The sequence below is a fragment of the Cynocephalus volans genome, chromosome 10, assembly GCF_027409185.1.
Source record: "Cynocephalus volans isolate mCynVol1 chromosome 10, mCynVol1.pri, whole genome shotgun sequence".
Lineage (NCBI taxonomy): Eukaryota > Metazoa > Chordata > Mammalia > Dermoptera > Cynocephalidae > Cynocephalus > Cynocephalus volans.
In genome coordinates, this window is record NC_084469.1 from 110,148,230 (window position 1) to 110,167,014 (window position 18,785).

The following is an 18,785-nucleotide window of genomic DNA, read 5'->3' on the forward strand; positions in this document are numbered from 1 at the left end:
TGTGAAGCCATGCAGAGGCAGTCTAGGGTTGAATTCTCTGTGTTCTTTATTATGTCCTTTGTGCTCTCTGTTTTCTGGTAGCTGTGATTCACACAGGTCATGCAGAGTGTAATTCCCTAATAACAACCCAGTTCCAATGTTAATGTTTTCTTTACCTGTTAAGGTCATCTGTCCAGTGTCTGTGGGTGCTGGCTGAATTTTAATCATTGATTGTGATACAAATGGATATTTATCAACTTTCCAGCTCTCAGATCTTCGATAAGATTTATTCCTGATGATCAAACTAGTAGAATCCAAATCTGAAAAATTGGAAAATAAAGTTTTCATTTATTAGAATGTAAATAACACAAATGCAACTTAAGTTGTACACTTTCTTCAGAAAATAGTCCCATGTCTCCCCCACAAACACACTACTCCTTCATGGCTTACTGTATTTTACATGTATCTAGACTTGCCATTCACTCAGATAAGTTTAATTTAACTGTCCTTTCTTGTTTTTTCAGTGTTTTTATTTGTTAGTATTACTTGGATTCAACCATTGTTAGTATTACTTACTCGGATTCATATCTATTACATATTTTGTTTTCCACAAGAGCTTTGTTAATTCATATTAACATTCCTCAAGGATACAAATTATTTTATTATTAACAAAATTTATGTCCAATCATTTTAAGTTTAAATATGCATGACAATATTGTGTATATTCTACACATGGGTTTTAAAACATTTTTCATGAATATACTACTTTAAATAAAAAATAAATTACAATGAGATGGTCTTCCCTCAATATACCAATATCTATAGAATTCACTTTTTAAGTCTTGGATAAACACCATGAATTTATATGAAAAATGATAGCCTTAAGTTACCTAATTATTCCCAAGTAAAAAGAGGACATCTAGGTTCACACTAGATCCAAAGAGTGCAGAATGCCATGAGACAGGAAATGAATATATAACAAAAATATTTTCACTTTTTTCTTTTTAAACAAAAAGGTCAGATTTAAACTTTTTAAGACAAGTGAAAGAAAAAATACAGAAAGAAAAAGAAAAAATTGGAGTAAAACTTTAAAGGCCATGTCATCATCAAGAGCCCCTTTATCACTGTGATCTCAGAAGCCCTGGAGTCTTGAAATCCCTCAGGGGGCCCGAGAGGACAGATCATACTAACTGCTATTTGCCATTTTCACTCTCACTCTCTTCAAAGTGTACAGTGGAGCTTTTCAAAGACGCAACCTGTCATAGAGTTATAGCTCTAATGGTTAATGGGTCTTTGTTCTAATTGCTATTGGAATGTATGTGCATGCTTGTATTTTAAATTTTTCAGTTTTAATTTCCAGCATTCTGATGCAAATAGATACAATGCACTTAAACAAAACAGCTTTGGAATCCACAATAATTTTTAATAGTATAGAAGGGCACTAGGCCAAAAAGTTTCACAAGTGATGTTGCAAAGACTGTGTCTATCAAATAGTCGTTAAAGAATAATTAATTACTTTCCCCATTTGTAATATTAAAGATACCAGACAGACACACGCATATACAGAGTAAAGGCACAATTCCAATAAGCATTTTAAAAATTAAGAAAAATCTTACAGTCTAATAGTTAACCTCTGTGAATCCCCAAGAAGTATAGGGATTCCAAATGAGAAACTAGGTATAGAAACATAAAAGCAGAAACAGCTGAGTTAAAGGTTACATTTTAAAAATCACATTTTCTTATGCTTGTAAATATCTTTTTTTCAAACACGGATACCATCAATGACATCAGCATTATTTATTTCAAATGCTTCCATCAAATTTGAAAAAAACAATTAGGAATAAGAAAATTCTGAGCACTTGAAACATTTTAGCACATTCTTTTTCAGACTTAAATTTCTACTGCAAAATGTACCTGATCTAGATGTTTGTATATCCTTCACTCCTACTGCTTTATTTGGAACAGAGTCTTTCACTTCAATGGTAGGCTAAGTGGGTTTTGAAACAAAATGATTAATAAATAATGCATATTTCATAGAATCTGTATTCAATAATTCAAGATAAAAATGTTATTACCTTCAAGTGAGGATATTTCTCAGGACACTCTAAAAAGCAAAAGGGACATATAATCACTTATATGTACATACGACAAAGCCAGTCACACATTCATGCAGAGTTAATCCTCATGCTTGGCTTTGGAAATGATGATTTTCAGTTTGGGTTTTTTTGGTTTTATTTGGTTAGGAAAGCAACTCAACAGAAATATACTGAAGAAAAAATAATAATATCCGTTTAATAACACATGCAGTTAAGACTTCAAAAGTGAGATTATTTCAAATGACTGTAACTAAAATAGAAAAGTGTGCATATACAAATATGAACATGCTGATTGAAAGGGAGAAATGTGATCTTTAATCAGAGGAGCAAATCATGACCCTGAAAGGACAAATGTCAAAGCTGATGGTAAAATGCAACAGCATATCTTTAAGCAACACATGAGAATCACTTATACCATTAAACTACTAGTATTTATAACATTCTCATTTGTTCTGTAATTTAGGAAGTGTGCAGCCGTGATTACAGTTCAGTTGAATGTAGAATTCATTTCTCATCAGAGAAACTGTTCTGAAATGATCAACTTGGATATACTCATATACTTGTAAAATAACAGCTAATAACAATATTCATTTTTTTCTGTACCCACATGGACTACTGGTATAAAACCCCACTTCCTGTATCCTCTAGTTTAGCAATCTTAAAATTTCTTGGTCCACTCATGGTAATATAAAACATATCTAAGAAAAAATGTATAATAAGCTATCAATATTAAAATATGGTTACTGAAAAGGAAAAAATACATTATACTGGCAGAACATTAGATTCAAATAACCTTTTATACTTCAAAATCAGTGCAATATGTACTGCAAATACAATTTTAGTATTCAGGAAATGAATCCTACCATTTCTTTTGTTTCCCAAATTAGTCTGGTTTGGTATATCATGTGAATTTTCAAAGAATTTTATGAAACAGCCATCTTATCAAAAAATTAGCAATCTTTTTAGAAAACCCAATCCTTCTGTATTCAAATTAATGTCACTTGCATAACTCAAATCAGTGCAACACAGATCTTTGCTGCCTGAGAGTTATAAAAAGGAAAAATGAGCAGCTGGGCTTTACCCTAATTTTAGCACAAGCTCCTGCTTCCACTAATCTCTGGAACAGCAATGATCTATTCAGTGAGCAATGAATATTCAGTGAGAATACACCAAAGTCATCTGAGGTGGGTTCTCTCAAGTTTCTTCATCATTAGCTCCAAATTACCTAGATACATTCTTTCTTTCCTTCCTCCCTCCCTTTCATAATCCCTCTTACGCTTCAAAAACAACCTCCTGGGTTCCTCAAACAATTGCAGATAGATCTGCCATATGGCCCAGCTATCCCACTGCTGGGAATATACCCAGAGGAATGGAAATCATCAAGTCGAAGGTATACCTGTTCCCCAATGTTCATCGCAGCACTCTTTACAATAGCCAAGAGTTGGAACCAGCCCAAATATCCATCATCAGATGAGTGGATACAGAAAATGTGGTATATCTACACAATGGAATACTACTCAGCTATAAAAACGAATGAAATACTGCCATTTGCAACAACATGGATGGACCTTGAGAGAATTATATTAAGTGAAACAAGTCAGGCACAGAAAGAGAAATACCACATATTCTCACTTATTGGTGGGAGCTAAAAATAAATAAATAAATTCACACACACACACAAAAAACCGGGGCGGGGGGAGAAGACAGAACAACTATAATTCCTTGAAGTTGATATGACAAGCAAACAGAGGGGACATTGTTGGGTGGGAGGGGGAAGAAGGAGGGGGAGGGGGGTTTCGGTAAAGGACCTCAATAATCAACCACATTGTATATCGACAAAATAAAATTAAGAAAAAATAATAATAATAAATAAAAATAAAAATAAAGAAAGAAAGAAAGAAAGAAGGTAGATCAAAATTAATACCCATATTGTGAAAATATGATCATTATCGACAGAAGGAAAAAGAATAAAGTTCATCCCACTGCATTTACATAAGCAATGGTATGTAAGGAAAAAGGACTAAACATGGAGAAAATACTGGAACTCAACTAAAAATTATAAAAAGAGAAAGAAAATCATTTGTGGAATAAAGCTTCGGAATGTTGTAATATCACAGTGAAACAATAAAATTTAAAATGAACTCAAAAAAAAAAAAAAAAAACAACCTCCTGACTCATGGCATTGATTCTTTCTTATTTACATGATCTTTATGGATTATTCCAGCCACTTCTTCCCTGCTTATTTACCAATAATATCTTACATCTATAATTTCTATTTCTTCATCTCTCTGCTCCTTCCTATCTGGCTATAAACATGCTCACCAATAAAAGCAAAATAACACTTTCCCTTGACTCAGTTATGTCTTCGACTATTATCCAATGGCTCTTCTTCCAGATTTCTCTGAAGGCAAGTCTGTACCCTTGCTACTCAGAGCATGGTCTGAGGACCATGTAGCACCAGCATCCCCTGAGAACTTGCTACAAATGCAGAATCCCAGACCTGCTGAGTCAGAATGTATAATTTTAACAAGGTCTCCAGGTGATTCAATAAAGTTTGAGCAGCTCTAGTCTCTAGAGACTGCTTTCACATTCCTTTACCTTACCTCACGCATTTGGAATCTAACCTCTAGTTACTCCCTGTCACATCCCCCAAAAGGAAATGGCGTTAGAAGAGAAATTTCCTAATGGACTTATGACCACATTATAGCATCCTTGATCTCTCCATTACTAATCCTGTTCTCTTCTTCTTTGCAATTCTCTCATTTGGCCTGTAGGATACTCTTCTGTGAAGCAGCAACATTTCATATAACAAAATTGTGCACTTGTATGGTTGACCGTATGTGCTCATATTTCTCTGTGGTAGATAAAAGCACTGCATGCATGGTCAGCCCCCTCAATCCTTACTGCCTTCCCAACAGTGAGGAAGAAAAGAAGAGTGGGAAAATTTTGCTTGATGTCTCTGACAAGTTTTGGTCCTGGAAGCTCACTGTAATTTTTACAACCTTTCTAATACCCTGCTCTTCCTTTTGCTAAAGAATGATTATATTTTACCACTGTCCATTATTTACACCTGCTTCTTTCTCCATCAGTGACTCCCTGGACTCACTGCCATCCTCATTCTTCATTCCCTCTTTTACTACTTTCCTCTTCCTCATTTCCTGACTTTCCTCAGGTCTCAGAGTATCTTGAAACAGAACCAATACTTCAGCTCCTTTAGCAGCACTCTCCCTTTAATCTGTTGCGGACACTTGAGGAGATATACAACTTACAGCCATTTCACTTCTATTTCCTTATTACACATTTAATAGGTGATTTTCTTTGGCTACTAGGATGTGTCAGTACTCATGTTTCAAATAAACATTCCCTCAAATGACTTTCGGATGAAATACAGTTCTTACCTGCTACTTCCCCATTTACTTTATTTTTTCCAATTTGATCCGCAGCCCCAGACACATGACCAGCACACTTCTGTGGAAGATTCTCAGAGATGTTCTGTTAAAAAGTGGTATAAAAAATGAGTTGCCTAAAGATTTCCTGATCACTTTCTAAGAAAATATCTGGAAATTCCTGTTTGAAAAGCAATTACACTTAAAACTAAGAGAAGGACATATTGAAAAGCAAAACATCTCATTAGAGAGCCTCACATATGCTCTTTAGGTCAAGTTTATTTTTCTTCCTCATGTGGCTATTGACACTGTAAACCAACCTTGGAAAGCCAGAGGAAACACATTCATAGACAAAATACTAATTTATGTGCATATTTCAGCAAGGAACTAACATCAAACTACCTCACTGTACTTTGCATTCTCCACTGAAAATAACAGGAGATTTTTTAGAAACATGTACTAAAAATTCTCTAATAAGTACACTTGCTGTAATACTTACAGCATTAAAAATTTAAAAGATTTCAGAACACGAAGCTTTTTAATGTTAAAATACAATACTTGGCATGATATGAAACTTTCGAGTGTGTCACATTGAACATAAAATGAACACTGTAGAAGCTGCTTCATGTAAGTAAACAAGGGCGTGGAAATTGTATATATTTTTTGATAAACCATTTACTGGTAGGCATACGACAAGCAAACAGAAAGGACATTGTTGGGGGGGGGAGGGAGAAGGGAGGGAGGTTTTGGTGATAGGAAGCAATAATCAGCCACAATGTATATCGACAAAATAAAACTTAAAAAAAAAAAGAAAGAAAATACAATTATGTGTTTACGATGTGCTCAGCTATGTGTCTATATGAAAGAGTAAAACCCACTCCCTATACTCAAAAATAAATAAATAAATAAAAATAAATGACAAGGGAGAATGAAAAAATAACTTCACATTATGTTTAAATAAATGCAAGCAAACATTGCATATAGTATGCCACTCTTTCCTCATTAAGAAGTTCACTTCCAAAAACTATCCTGAGCTTTCATAAAAATACGTGCATTTACTTATCAAGTATCTAAATGTCTCAGCCACTTCTTCTGCATATTTGTTTTTCTTCACACATCCTAATGCAAATGATTTGATGATGATTACCCCACTTTACGCTTCCTCCTCATTCCAGGGTCTTAAGACCAAAATGATAAGCAGATGGGACCCATTGATCCCTGTCCAGTATGTCCTCCTCCTCCTCAACATGCACACGACTGGCTCCTTCTCATCCCACACTTGGCACCTTAAATGTCTGCCGGAAAGATCTTCTCTGTCTACAGAATTCCACTCCCTTTCCTGTCGCCGTCCCAAATACAAACTCCCCCAGTACTCTCCAAACTAACGTTCTGTTTTCTTTAGAAAAAGCACTTTGGGTGACTTATGAGTGTTTGTCATTTACGTGTTTTTCTCTTCCTACCACTACAGCACAAGCCCTCATCTTGTATACTCAGTATCTATCTGCAAATAGCTGATGTTCAGTAATGGAAGTTTATTCAAGGTCAAAACATTTAAAATCTCATCAGAAAGATCTCAAGTGCCAAATCATACTATTATACAATATCTCTGGTAATAGTATACTGAAACTTACAATAACCCAAGCTAGAAATCCACCTGCCCATTCTCACGTTGTCATCCTTTCCTTGACACAACTGGCATGTTATTGTCCTTCAGGTTAAATAGATATGTCAATATTTCTTAAGTCACGGAATACCACTGTGACCATTTTCTATTACATTCATAAGTACATTTTACATTACAAAGTGTTTTTGCATTTCTTACCCCATTTGTTCATGACACATACCTAAGCAGTAGGTACCAGTACCATTTTTATGAACCAGGCCACTAACATTCAAATACGTCAAATAACTTTTTCCAAGATTCCACAGCTAGTAAGTTACAGAACCAGAATACTCACATATCTTTTCTATTTAGCTATGATTGTGGTACCACTATGAAGCAGCTACTTATATCTACGAGAACAGGCCCTTCCTCTATCCACAGATATTACTTGAGAATAGACAATCACTATTTTGTACTCATGTTGTACCAAGCATGGCTGTCATGAATGTACTCAATGAGTTCTAGATTCAGAAGTGGTTTCTACTTATTAAAACAACACTAAACCAAATCGCTGTCATTATACTCCCACATATGTATTGTTTCCCATGCTTTTACTTCTAAAATATTTCTTGCAATTACTACCTGACGATCCTAATATAATAAAACATTCAAGTCCCAGTCATTCTCTTTTAAGTTCTCAGTGTAAAAAACTAATGTTCTACAGTGTTCCCTCTACCTTTCACTAAGACTTTTGCAGACACACAACACACACTCAAACACACACAACAGAGATTCATGCAATTGCCGATATGCTGACTGAGAATAATTCTTTACTTTTTAGATAAACTTCACTTCACAATCCAAATTAATTCCCTGGGACTTCGAAGCCTCAGTTTTCTGCACGATATTATCATGGATTTCTTACACTAATTGTCCAAACTGGCAGAATAGTACTCTGTATATGTTTGGCCAATGGGTTGACAAAGGCAAAGAAATAATTCTTTAAGAGCATATGGAGACGTAAGAAAGTAAAGTCAAAGATACCCTTTTGATTTAACATCACACAACATCTGTATTTTAAAATAAAAACAACAATTAACAGTACCTCAGAAAACCAAGATGATTCTGCCTCTTCCTTTTCTCTTAATCGTATTGCAGACTTTATATCTGTAAAATGCAGTAAGGGATACCTTAACCAGAACATTTGTTACCATGAATTTTAAATAAACATAGCAGTTATCTCCACTTATAAATAATTCAATAAAATTTAAAAAATAGCAAAGAATTTCAGAAATTGAACGTTTCAGGATGATGTTCCCAGTATGAAGAAAGATAGCAAAATATCTACAGAAATGGATAGTATATTGGGCTCCATACACTTCAGTTACGTTCTTTTCCTAATACTGCTGACACCTGATGACACACAACTTCTCACCATTTCACTGCTATTTCCTTTCTATGCACTTATTAGGTGATTTTCTGTGGCGGCTAGGATGTAGCAATACTCATGTGTTTAACAAACATTCCCTCAAATGACTTGCTGATGAAATACAGTTCTTACCTCCTACTTGTCCGTTAACCACATTTTGTCCTCTTGGATCTGCAGTCCCAAACACATGACGAGCAAACATCTCTTGAAGAGTCTCACAGTTGCTCTGTTAAAATAGCATCAAAAATGAGCTCCTGGAAGATGTTTTCTTAGAAAACATCTGGAATTTCCTGTTTTAAGAGCAATTACACTGAAAACTAAGAAAAGCACATATTGAAAAGCAAAACATCTCATCACAGAGCATCATATATGCTCTTTAGGCCGTTTAGATTTTCTTCTCTTCTGGCTATGACACTGGAAACCAACCACGGAAAGCCAGAGGAAACACATTCATGGACAAAACACTAACTTATGTGCATATTTCAACAAGGGACGAACATCAAACTACCTCACTGTCCTTTGCATTCCCCCCTGAAAATAAGAGGATATCTTTTAGGAGCATGTACTAAAAATTCTCTAATAAGTACAGTTGCTGTAATACAGCATCAAACACTTAAAAGATCTCAGATCATGAAAATTACTTAATGTTATAATATGACACTTGGCATGATACGAAACCTTCAAGTGTGTCACGCCGAATATAAAATGAACACTGTAGAAGCTGCTTCATGTAGGTAAACAGGGACTTGGAAAACTTAAGTATTTTTCGGGAGAATTTTTACGGATAGGAAAAATGGATGAAAAAAATGACAAGGTAGCATAAAAGTGTTTCTTTACACTACATTCTAATAAGCCCACTCTTTCCCCATTAAGAAGTTCGCTTTCAAAAGCTATCATGAGCTTCAATAAGGAAGAATACACGCATTCATTTATCAAGTATCTAAATGCCTCAGCCACTTCTTCTGCACATTTGCTCTCATCACACATCCTAATACCAAGGATTTGATGATCATTACCCCCAATTCCTCCTTCCTCGTCATTACAGGGACCGAAGACCAAAATGATGAGCAGGTGAGACCCGTTGGACCCTGTCCAGTATGTCCTCCTCCTCCTCAACATGCACACGACTGGCTCCTTCTCATCCCACATTTGGCAGCTTGAATGTCACACTCAGAAAGATCTTCTCTGTCTACGGAATCCCACTCCCTCTCCTGTCCCCGTCCCAAATACAAACTCCCCCAGTACTCTCCAAACTAACGTTCTGTTTTCTTTAGAAAAAGCACTTTGAGGGACTCGTGACTGCTTGTCGTTTACTTGTTTTTCTATTCCTACCACTACAGCACGAGCCCTCATCTTGTATACTCGGTGTCTGTCTGGCAACTAGCTGGGGTTCACTAATGGACGTTTGTTCAAGGTCTAAACATTTAAAATCTCATCGGAAAGGTCTCAAGTGCCAAATCACGATATTATTATAGGATATCTCTGGTAATAATAGACTGAAACTTAACATAGCCCAAGCTAGACATCCACGTGCCCATTCTAACGTCGTCTCCCTTTCCTTGACACAGCTGGCATCTTATTGTCTTTCATGTTTAATAGGTATGTCAATATTTATTAAGTGAAGGAATAACGCTGAGACCTTTTTCTACTACGTGCATATGTACATTTTACATTTAAAAAGTGTTTTTGCATTTTTTTTCCCCATTTGTTCATGACACATACCTAAGCAGTAGATATTAATACCATTCCTGTGAATCAGGCCGCTGACATTCAAATAGGTGAAATAATTTGTTCCAAGATTCCATCGCTATAAGTGACAGAACCAAACTACTAACATGTCTTCTGACTTCAACTATGACCGTGGTACCCCTACGCTGCAGCCGCTTCTATCTAAGAGATCACGCCCCTCCTGCCTCTTTCCACAGATGTCAACTTAGAATCGATCATCACTAGTTCCTACTCATGTTACACCAAGCATGTCTGCATGAATGTACTCGATGCCTTCTAGTTTCAGAAACGGTTTCTACCTGTTCAAACGACACTAAGCCAAACTGCTCTCATTGTACCCCCACATACTTACCACTTCCCACGTGTCACCTCCTCAAATACTTCTTGCAATCTATAACTGACAATCCTACAATAATAATATTTTGCAGACCCAGGATTTATCTTTTCAGCTTCCAGGTGTAAAAAAACTACCCTTGAAATGGATTCTTTCTACTTTTCACACACACGCACACGCACACGCACACACACACACACACACAGATAGACACACACATACGCACACACAAATAACACAGATTCATGCATTTTCAAGAAGTTTGACCTGGGATAACTCTGCAGTTTTTACATAAACTTCATTTCAGAATCGAAGTGCATTCCTTGGGACTTTGAAGCCTTAGTTTTCTGCATGATAGTATCTTGGCTGCATTCAATTCATCCTGCTAATTGGTAGAACTGTACTATGTATACCTTTGGCACATAGGTTGACAAATGCAAGGAAGGAATTCTTCATGGGCACATGAAGATGTGAGAAAGTAAAGTCTAAGCATCTCCTCTTGTTTTCACATCACTCAATATCTGTATTTTAAAATAACAACAACACCAATCGACAGTACCTCAGAATCCCAAGGTGATTCTTCCTCTTTCTTTTTTCCTAATCGTAATGCAGACTTCAAATCTGTAAAGTGCAGTCAGAGATAGTTTACTGAGAACATTGATTACTGTGATTTTTAAATAACTAGACACGTTTACCTCCACTCATAACTACTTCAATAACAGAAAAACAATAGCAAGCAAGAATTTCAGATGCTGAAGCAGTTTCAGGATGAAGTTGGGGGTATGAAGAAACATAGCCAAACCTCAAGAGAACTGGTTGTCATATTGGGCTCTATAGACTTTCAGTAGATTTTTTCATATTCGCAGTATAGCAGAGGGACATTTTCACAGATATGTACTAACTTCCTCCTACTATTCTCTATCTACACTCCATCAACAGAAGTCATATTGTCATTATTGATTTGCTCACATGGAGCACTTTCAAAAATATCAATACCATATTTCTTTCTTCCAACTGATGGCTTCGTTGCTTTCTCCTAATGGGAAGAAAAAAGAAAAAGGAACAACTTCAGAAAACATTCTATTTCTGCACTCACACCCACTCAATCAGTCAGTAAGGCAACAATCATTTATTGTGACTATGAAATTATAAGTGCGATCCAGAGAGAAGACGGAAATATACATAGAAGACAAATTCTGCCCTATATTTTCATGGGGTAGAGATATACCAAAATGAAGAAGAAAAAAATGTAACTGTCTACTTCTGTAATTGAATCAACTACAGGACAGGGCGAGGAAGGAAAGAGTCGGGCCTTCCCGGGAAGCTCAGGTCCCACTGCAAACACAGGGCTGTGTTTTGTGAAACAAATTGCAGAGGAAGCGTGTGAAGGGCATACTAGGCAGGGCGGCAGGAGCAAAAGGGTGAGGCATGAAACAAGGTGGCAAATGAGGGCACCAAACCAATGTGGCAACGCTGCAACACGGTTACCGGGAACGGGATGGACAGAGAACACGGGACGGTCAGAGCCAAACCAGAACAGACACGTGTCTTGGTCACATGTGAACGTCCCCTCGTGTCATGGGGACCCTCTCAGTAAGCTGGTGAGTTACATCATCACGAACATATTTGACCAGGGTCACCCTGGCACCAGTGTAAAGACAGATGAAAGTAAGGATGGGGCGCAAAACTAGAAAAGTGTGCTTTAAATTGTAGGCAAGAAAGTGAACTGTGGTAATATGATATGAAAACTGAAAAGAAGGTTGACACTACAGAACGTGGTGAGTGACTGCATTGGTGACAGGAGGATAGGCCTGGAGTCCAGGATTTCTCATGCTTCTGTGTCTCACTTCAATTGCTGAGTGGTATGTACGAGGATGGGGAATACAGATGATAGAGAGTAGATCACAAAGAGTCAGGAAAGAGGGAAAGACAGTGTCTTCAGTTTGAGAAACATCAAATTTGATACACGCAGGGGACTGAGAAGACCTATCTGGATAAATACACGTGGAGTAGGAGAAGATGACCTCACTCAGGGAAAGCACATGGCATTAAGAAGACAAATATCTGTAAAATACACTGAACTGGTATGACTAAATACTGTAAACCTACACAGAACTCTGAAATTTTGAAAATGAACACAAGAGGAAAAATCCATGGGTTTCCACGGTTCAATTATGTATCTCGACATTTGTTTCGAGAAGATAAAATACACTCTGCTATTAATACATGCAAATATGGATTTCTGGAATATTATTATAATAATACGCATTTTTAAATTTCATGGAAAATTTTCATTCTAAAGTACCAAATACATATGCTCCATCAAGACACCTTTTAAAAAATTGATCTTAAAAGAATTGCACAAGTAAAATGGTATATGATGACAGAATTAGGAGGCATTTTTAAGGAGTAGTATAATATATGAAAGAAACGTAAAGCCGTATTCTAAAATTGACATGGTTTTCTAATTCCTGTGTAAACAGATCACTCCTGCCTCGAATTTCCTATTTAACTTATATATGATGATACTAAAAAGCTGGAGAAAGATTCTAGTAAAAAAAAAAACAACTACTGTGGAAATGGATTCTCTCTACCTTTCACTAAGGCTTTCTCTTTCTCTCTCTCTCTCTCTCTCTCGCTCTCTCTCTCTCTCTCTCTCTCGCTGTCTCTCTCTGTCTCTCTCTTTCTCTCACACACACACGCACACAAACACACACACACACACCATAGATTCATGCATTTGGAAATAGGTTCACCTGGAATAATTCTTTAGGTTTTAGATAAACTTCACCATCCAGATTAATTCCTTACGACTTCAAAGCCTTTGTTTTTTGCACTGTACTATCCTGGCTTCATTATATTAATCCTGCAAATTAGCAGAATTGTACTATGTATCTGTTTGGCCCATAGGTTGACAAAAACAACGAAATAATTCTTCATGGGTACATGCAGATGTGAGAAAGTAAAGTCCAAGCAGCCCCTTTTGTTTTAACGTCACTCTACGTTTGTATTTTAAAATAACAACGACAACAACAACAACACACGGTACCTCAAAATGCAGACGTGATTGTAACTGTTCCTGTTGTCCTAATCTGAATGCAGACTTCATAACTGTAAAATGTAGGCAGAGATACTTTAAGGGAAACATTTGTTACTGTGAATTTTAAATAAACATAGAAGTTTATCTCACTCCTAAAGATTTCAATAAAATAAAAAAAATAGCAAAGAATTTCAGAGATTGAAACAGTTTCAGGATGATGTTCCCAGTATGAAGAAAGATAGCAAAATATCTACAGAAATGGATAGTATATTGGGCTCCATACACTTCACTTAGGTTCTTTTTGTAATACTGCTGACACCTGATGACACATACAACTTCTCACCATTTCACTGCTATTTCCTTTCTATGCACTTATTAGGTGATTTTCTGTGGCGGCTAGGATGTAGCAGTACTCATGTTTTAAACAAACATTCCCTCAAATGACTTGCTGATGAAATACAGTTCTTACCTGCTACTTGTCCATTAACCACATTTTGTCCTCTTTGATCTGCAGTCCCAAACACAGGACCGGCACGCTTCTGTGGAAGAGTCTCACAGTTGCTCTGTTAAAATTAGTATCAAAAATGAGCTCCCTGAAGATTTCCTGATCACTTTCTAAGAAAACATCTGGAATTTCCTGTTTTAAGAGCAATTACACTAACAACTAAGAAAAGCACATATAGAACAGCAAAACATCTCATCACAGAGCATCATATATGCTCTTTAGGTCGTTTAGATTTTCTTCTCTTCTGGCTATGACACTGGAAACCACCCACGGAAAGCCAGAGGAAACACATTCATGGACAAAACACTACCTTATGTGCATATTTCAACAAGGGACGAACATCAAACTACCTCACTGTCCTTTGCATCCCCCCCTTAAAGTATGAGGATATCTTTTAGGAGCATGTACTAAAAATTCTCTAATAAGTACAGTTGCTGTAATACAGCATTAAACACTTAAAAGATCTCAGATCATGAAAATTGCTTAATGTTATAATATGACACTTGGCATGATACGAAACCTTCAAGTGTGTCACGCCGAATATAAAATGAACACTGTAGAAGCTGCTTCATGTAGGTAAACAGGGACTTGGAAAACTTAAGTATTTTTCGGGAGAATTTTGACGGATAGGAAAAATGGATGAAAAAAATGACAAGGTAGCATAAAAGTGTTTCTTTACACTACATTGTAATAAGCCCACTCTTTCCCCATTAAGAAGTTCGCTTTCAAAAGCTATCATGAGCTTCAATAAGGAAGAATACACGCATTCATTTATCAAGTATCTAAATGCCTCAGCCACTTCTTCTGCACATTTGCTCTCATCACACATCCTAATACCAAGGATTTGATGATCATTACCCCCAATTCCCGCTTCCTCGTCATTACAGGGACCGAAGACCAAAATGATGAGCAGGTGAGACCCGTTGGACCCTGTCCAGTATGTCCTCCTCCTCCTCAACATGCACACGACTGGCTCCTTCTCATCCCACACTTGGCAGCTTGAATGTCACACTCAGAAAGATCTTCTCTGTCTACGGAATCCCACTCCCTCTCCTGTCCCCGTCCCAAATACAAACTCCCCCAGTACTCTCCAAACTAACGTTCTGTTTTCTTTAGAAAAAGCATTTTGAGGGACTCCTGACTGCTTGTCGTTTACTTGTTTTTCTATTCCTACCACTACAGCACGAGCCCTCATCTTGTATACTCGGTGTCTGTCTGGCAACTAGCTGGGGTTCACTAATGGACGTTTGTTCAAGGTCTAAACATTTAAAATCTCATCGGAAAGGTCTCAAGTGCCAAATCACGATATTATTATAGGATATCTCTGGTAATAATAGACTGAAACTTAACATAGCCCAAGCTAGACATCCACGTGCCCATTCTAACGTCGTCTCCCTTTCCTTGACACAGCTGGCATCTTATTGTCTTTCATGTTTAATAGGTATGTCAATATTTATTAAGTCAAGGAATAACGCTGAGACCTTTTTCTACTACGTGCATATGTACATTTTACATTTAAAAAGTGTTTTTGCATTTTTTTCCCCATTTGTTCATGACACATACCTAAGCAGTAGATATTAATACCATTCCTGTGAATCAGGCCGCTGACATTCAAATAGGTGAAATAATTTGTTCCAAGATTCCATCGCTATAAGTGACAGAACCAAACTACTAGCATGTCTTCTGACTTCAACTATGACCGTGGTACCCCTACGCTGCAGCCGCTTCTATCTAAGAGATCACGCCCCTCCTGCCTCTTTCCACAGATGTCAACTTAGAATCGATCATCACTAGTTCCTACTCATGTTACACCAAGCATGTCTGCATGAATGTACTCGATGCCTTCTAGTTTCAGAAACGGTTTCTACCTATTAAAACGACACTAAGCCAAACTGCTCTCATTGTACCCCCACATACTTACCACTTCCCACGTGTCACCTCCTCAAATATTTCTTGCAATCTATAACTGACAATCCTACAATAATAATATTTTGCAGACCCAGGATTTATCTTTTCAGCTTCCAGGTGTAAAAAAACTACCCTTGAAATGGATTCTTTCTACTTTTCACTAAGACTTTCACACACACGCACAAGCACACGCACACGCACACACACAGATAGACACACACATACGCACACACAAATAACACAGATTCATGCATTTTCAAGAAGTTTGACCTGGGATAACTCTGCAGTTTTTACATAAACTTCATTTCAGAATCGAAGTGCATTCCTTGGGACTTTGAAGCCTTAGTTTTCTGCATGATAGTATCTTGGCTGCATTCAATTCATCCTGCTAATTGGTAGAACTGTACTATGTATACCTTTGGCACATAGGTTGACAAATGCAAGGAAGGAATTCTTCATGGGCACATGAAGATGTGAGAAAGTAAAGTCCAAGCATCTCCTCTGGTTTTCACATCACTCAATATCTGTATTTTAAAATAACAACAACAATCGACAGTACCTCAGAATCCCAAGGTGATTCTTCCTCTTTCTTTTTTCCTAATCGTAATGCAGACTTCAAATCTGTAAAGTGCAGTCAGAGATAGTTTACTGAGAACATTGATTACTGTGATTTTTAAATAACTAGACACGTTTACCTCCACTCATAACTACTTCAATAACAGAAAAAACAATAGCAAGCAAGAATTTCAGATGCTGAAGCAGTTTCAGGATGAAGTTGGGGGTATGAAGAAACATAGCCAAACCTCAAGAGAACTGGTTGTCATATTGGGCTCTATAGACTTTCAGTAGATTTTTTCATATTCGCAGTATAGCAGAGGGACATTTTCACAGATATGTACTAACTTCCTCCTAATATTCTCTATCTACACTCCATCAACAGAAGTCATATTGTCATTATTGATTTGCTCACATGGAGCACTTTCAAAAATATCAATACCATATTTCTTTCTTCCAACTGATGGCTTCGTTGCTTTCTCCTAATGGGAAGAAAAAAGAAAAAGGAACAACTTCAGAAAACATTCTATTTCTGCACTCACACCCACTCAATCAGTCAGTAAGGCAACAATCATTTATTGTGACTATGAAATTATAAGTGCGATCCAGAGAGAAGACGGAAATATACATAGAAGACAAATTCTGCCCTATATTTTCATGGGGTAGAGATATACCAAAATGAAGAAGAAAAAATGTAACTGTCTACTTCTGTAATTGAATCAACTACAGGACAGGGTGAGGAAGAAAAGTGTCGGGCCTTCCCGGGAAGCTCAGGTCCCACTGCAAACACAGGGCTGTGTTTTGTGAAACAAATTGCAGAGGAAGGGTGTGAACGGCACACTAGGCAGGGCGGCAAGAGCAAAAGGGTGAGGCATGAAACAAGGTGGCAAATGAGGGCACCAAACCAATGTGGCAACGCTGCAACACGGTTACCGGGAACGGGATGGACAGAGAACACGGGACGGTCAGAGCCAAACCAGAACAGACACGTGTCTTGGTCACATGTGAACGTCCCCTCGTGTCATGGGGACCCTCTCAGTAAGCTGGTGAGTTACATCATCACGAACATATTTGACCAGGGTCACCCTGGCACCAGTGTAAAGACAGATGAAAGTAAGGATGGGGCGCAAAACTAGAAAAGTGTGCTTTAAACTGTAGGCAAGAAAGTGAACTGTGGTAATATGATATGAAAACTGAAAAGAAGGTTGACACTACAGAACGTGGTGAGTGACTGCATTGGTGACAGGAGGATACGCCTGGAGTCCAGGATTTCTCATGCTTTTGTGTCTCACTTCAATTGCTGAGTGGTACGTACGAGGATGGGGAATACAGATGATAGAGTAGATCACAAAGAGTCAGGAAAGAGGGAAAGACAGTGTCTTCAGTTTGAGAAACATCAAATTTGATACACGCAGGGGACTGAGAAGACCTATCTGGATAAATACACGTGGAGTAGGAGAAGATGACCTCACTCAGGGAAAGCACATGGCATTAAGAAGACAAATATCTGTAAAATACACTGAACTGGTATGACCAAATACTGTAAGCCTGCACAGAACTCTGAAATTTTGAAAAGGAACACAAGAGGAAAAAACCATGGGTTTCCACGGTTCAATTATGTATCTCGACATTTGTTTCAAGAAGATAAAATACACTCTCCTATTAATACATGCAAATATGGATTTCTGGAATATTATTATAATAATACGCATTTTTAAATTTCATGGAAAATTTTCATTCTAAAGTACCAAATACATATGCTCCATCAAGACACCTTTTAAAAAATTGATCTTAAAAGAATTGCACAAGTAAAATGGTATATGATGACAGAATTAGGAGGCATTTTTAAGGAGTAGTATAATATATGAAAGAAAAGTAAAGCCGTATTCTAAAATTCACATGGTTTTCTAATTCCTGTGTAAACAGAACACTCCTGCCTCGAATTTCCTATTTAACTTATATATGATGATTCTAAAAAGTTGGAGAAAGATTCGAGTAAAAAAAACAAACAACTACTGTGGAATGGATTCTCTCTACCTTTCACTAAGGCTTTCTCTTTCTCTCTCTCTCTCTGTCTCTCTTGCTCTCTCTCACAAACACACACACACACACACACACACACACACAACATAGATTCATGCATTTGGAAATAGGTTCACCTGGAATAATTCTTTAGGTTTTAGATAAACTTCACCATCCAGATTAATTCCTTACGACTTCAA

General features: G+C 37.1%; 1 protein-coding gene across 1 annotated transcript in view; it reads right to left on the reverse strand.

Annotated features, from left to right (window-relative positions):
- Nucleotides 1–18,785, reverse strand: part of LOC134387676 (ankyrin repeat domain-containing protein 26-like) — a 209,311-nt gene that overhangs the window by 27,443 nt on the left and 163,083 nt on the right. Inside the window, 4 exon segments of the mRNA XM_063110074.1 lie at nucleotides 1,894–1,966; nucleotides 2,055–2,110; nucleotides 2,708–2,773; nucleotides 5,474–5,567. Coding sequence (XP_062966144.1) covers nucleotides 1,894–1,966; nucleotides 2,055–2,110; nucleotides 2,708–2,773; nucleotides 5,474–5,567 — 289 coding nt within the window.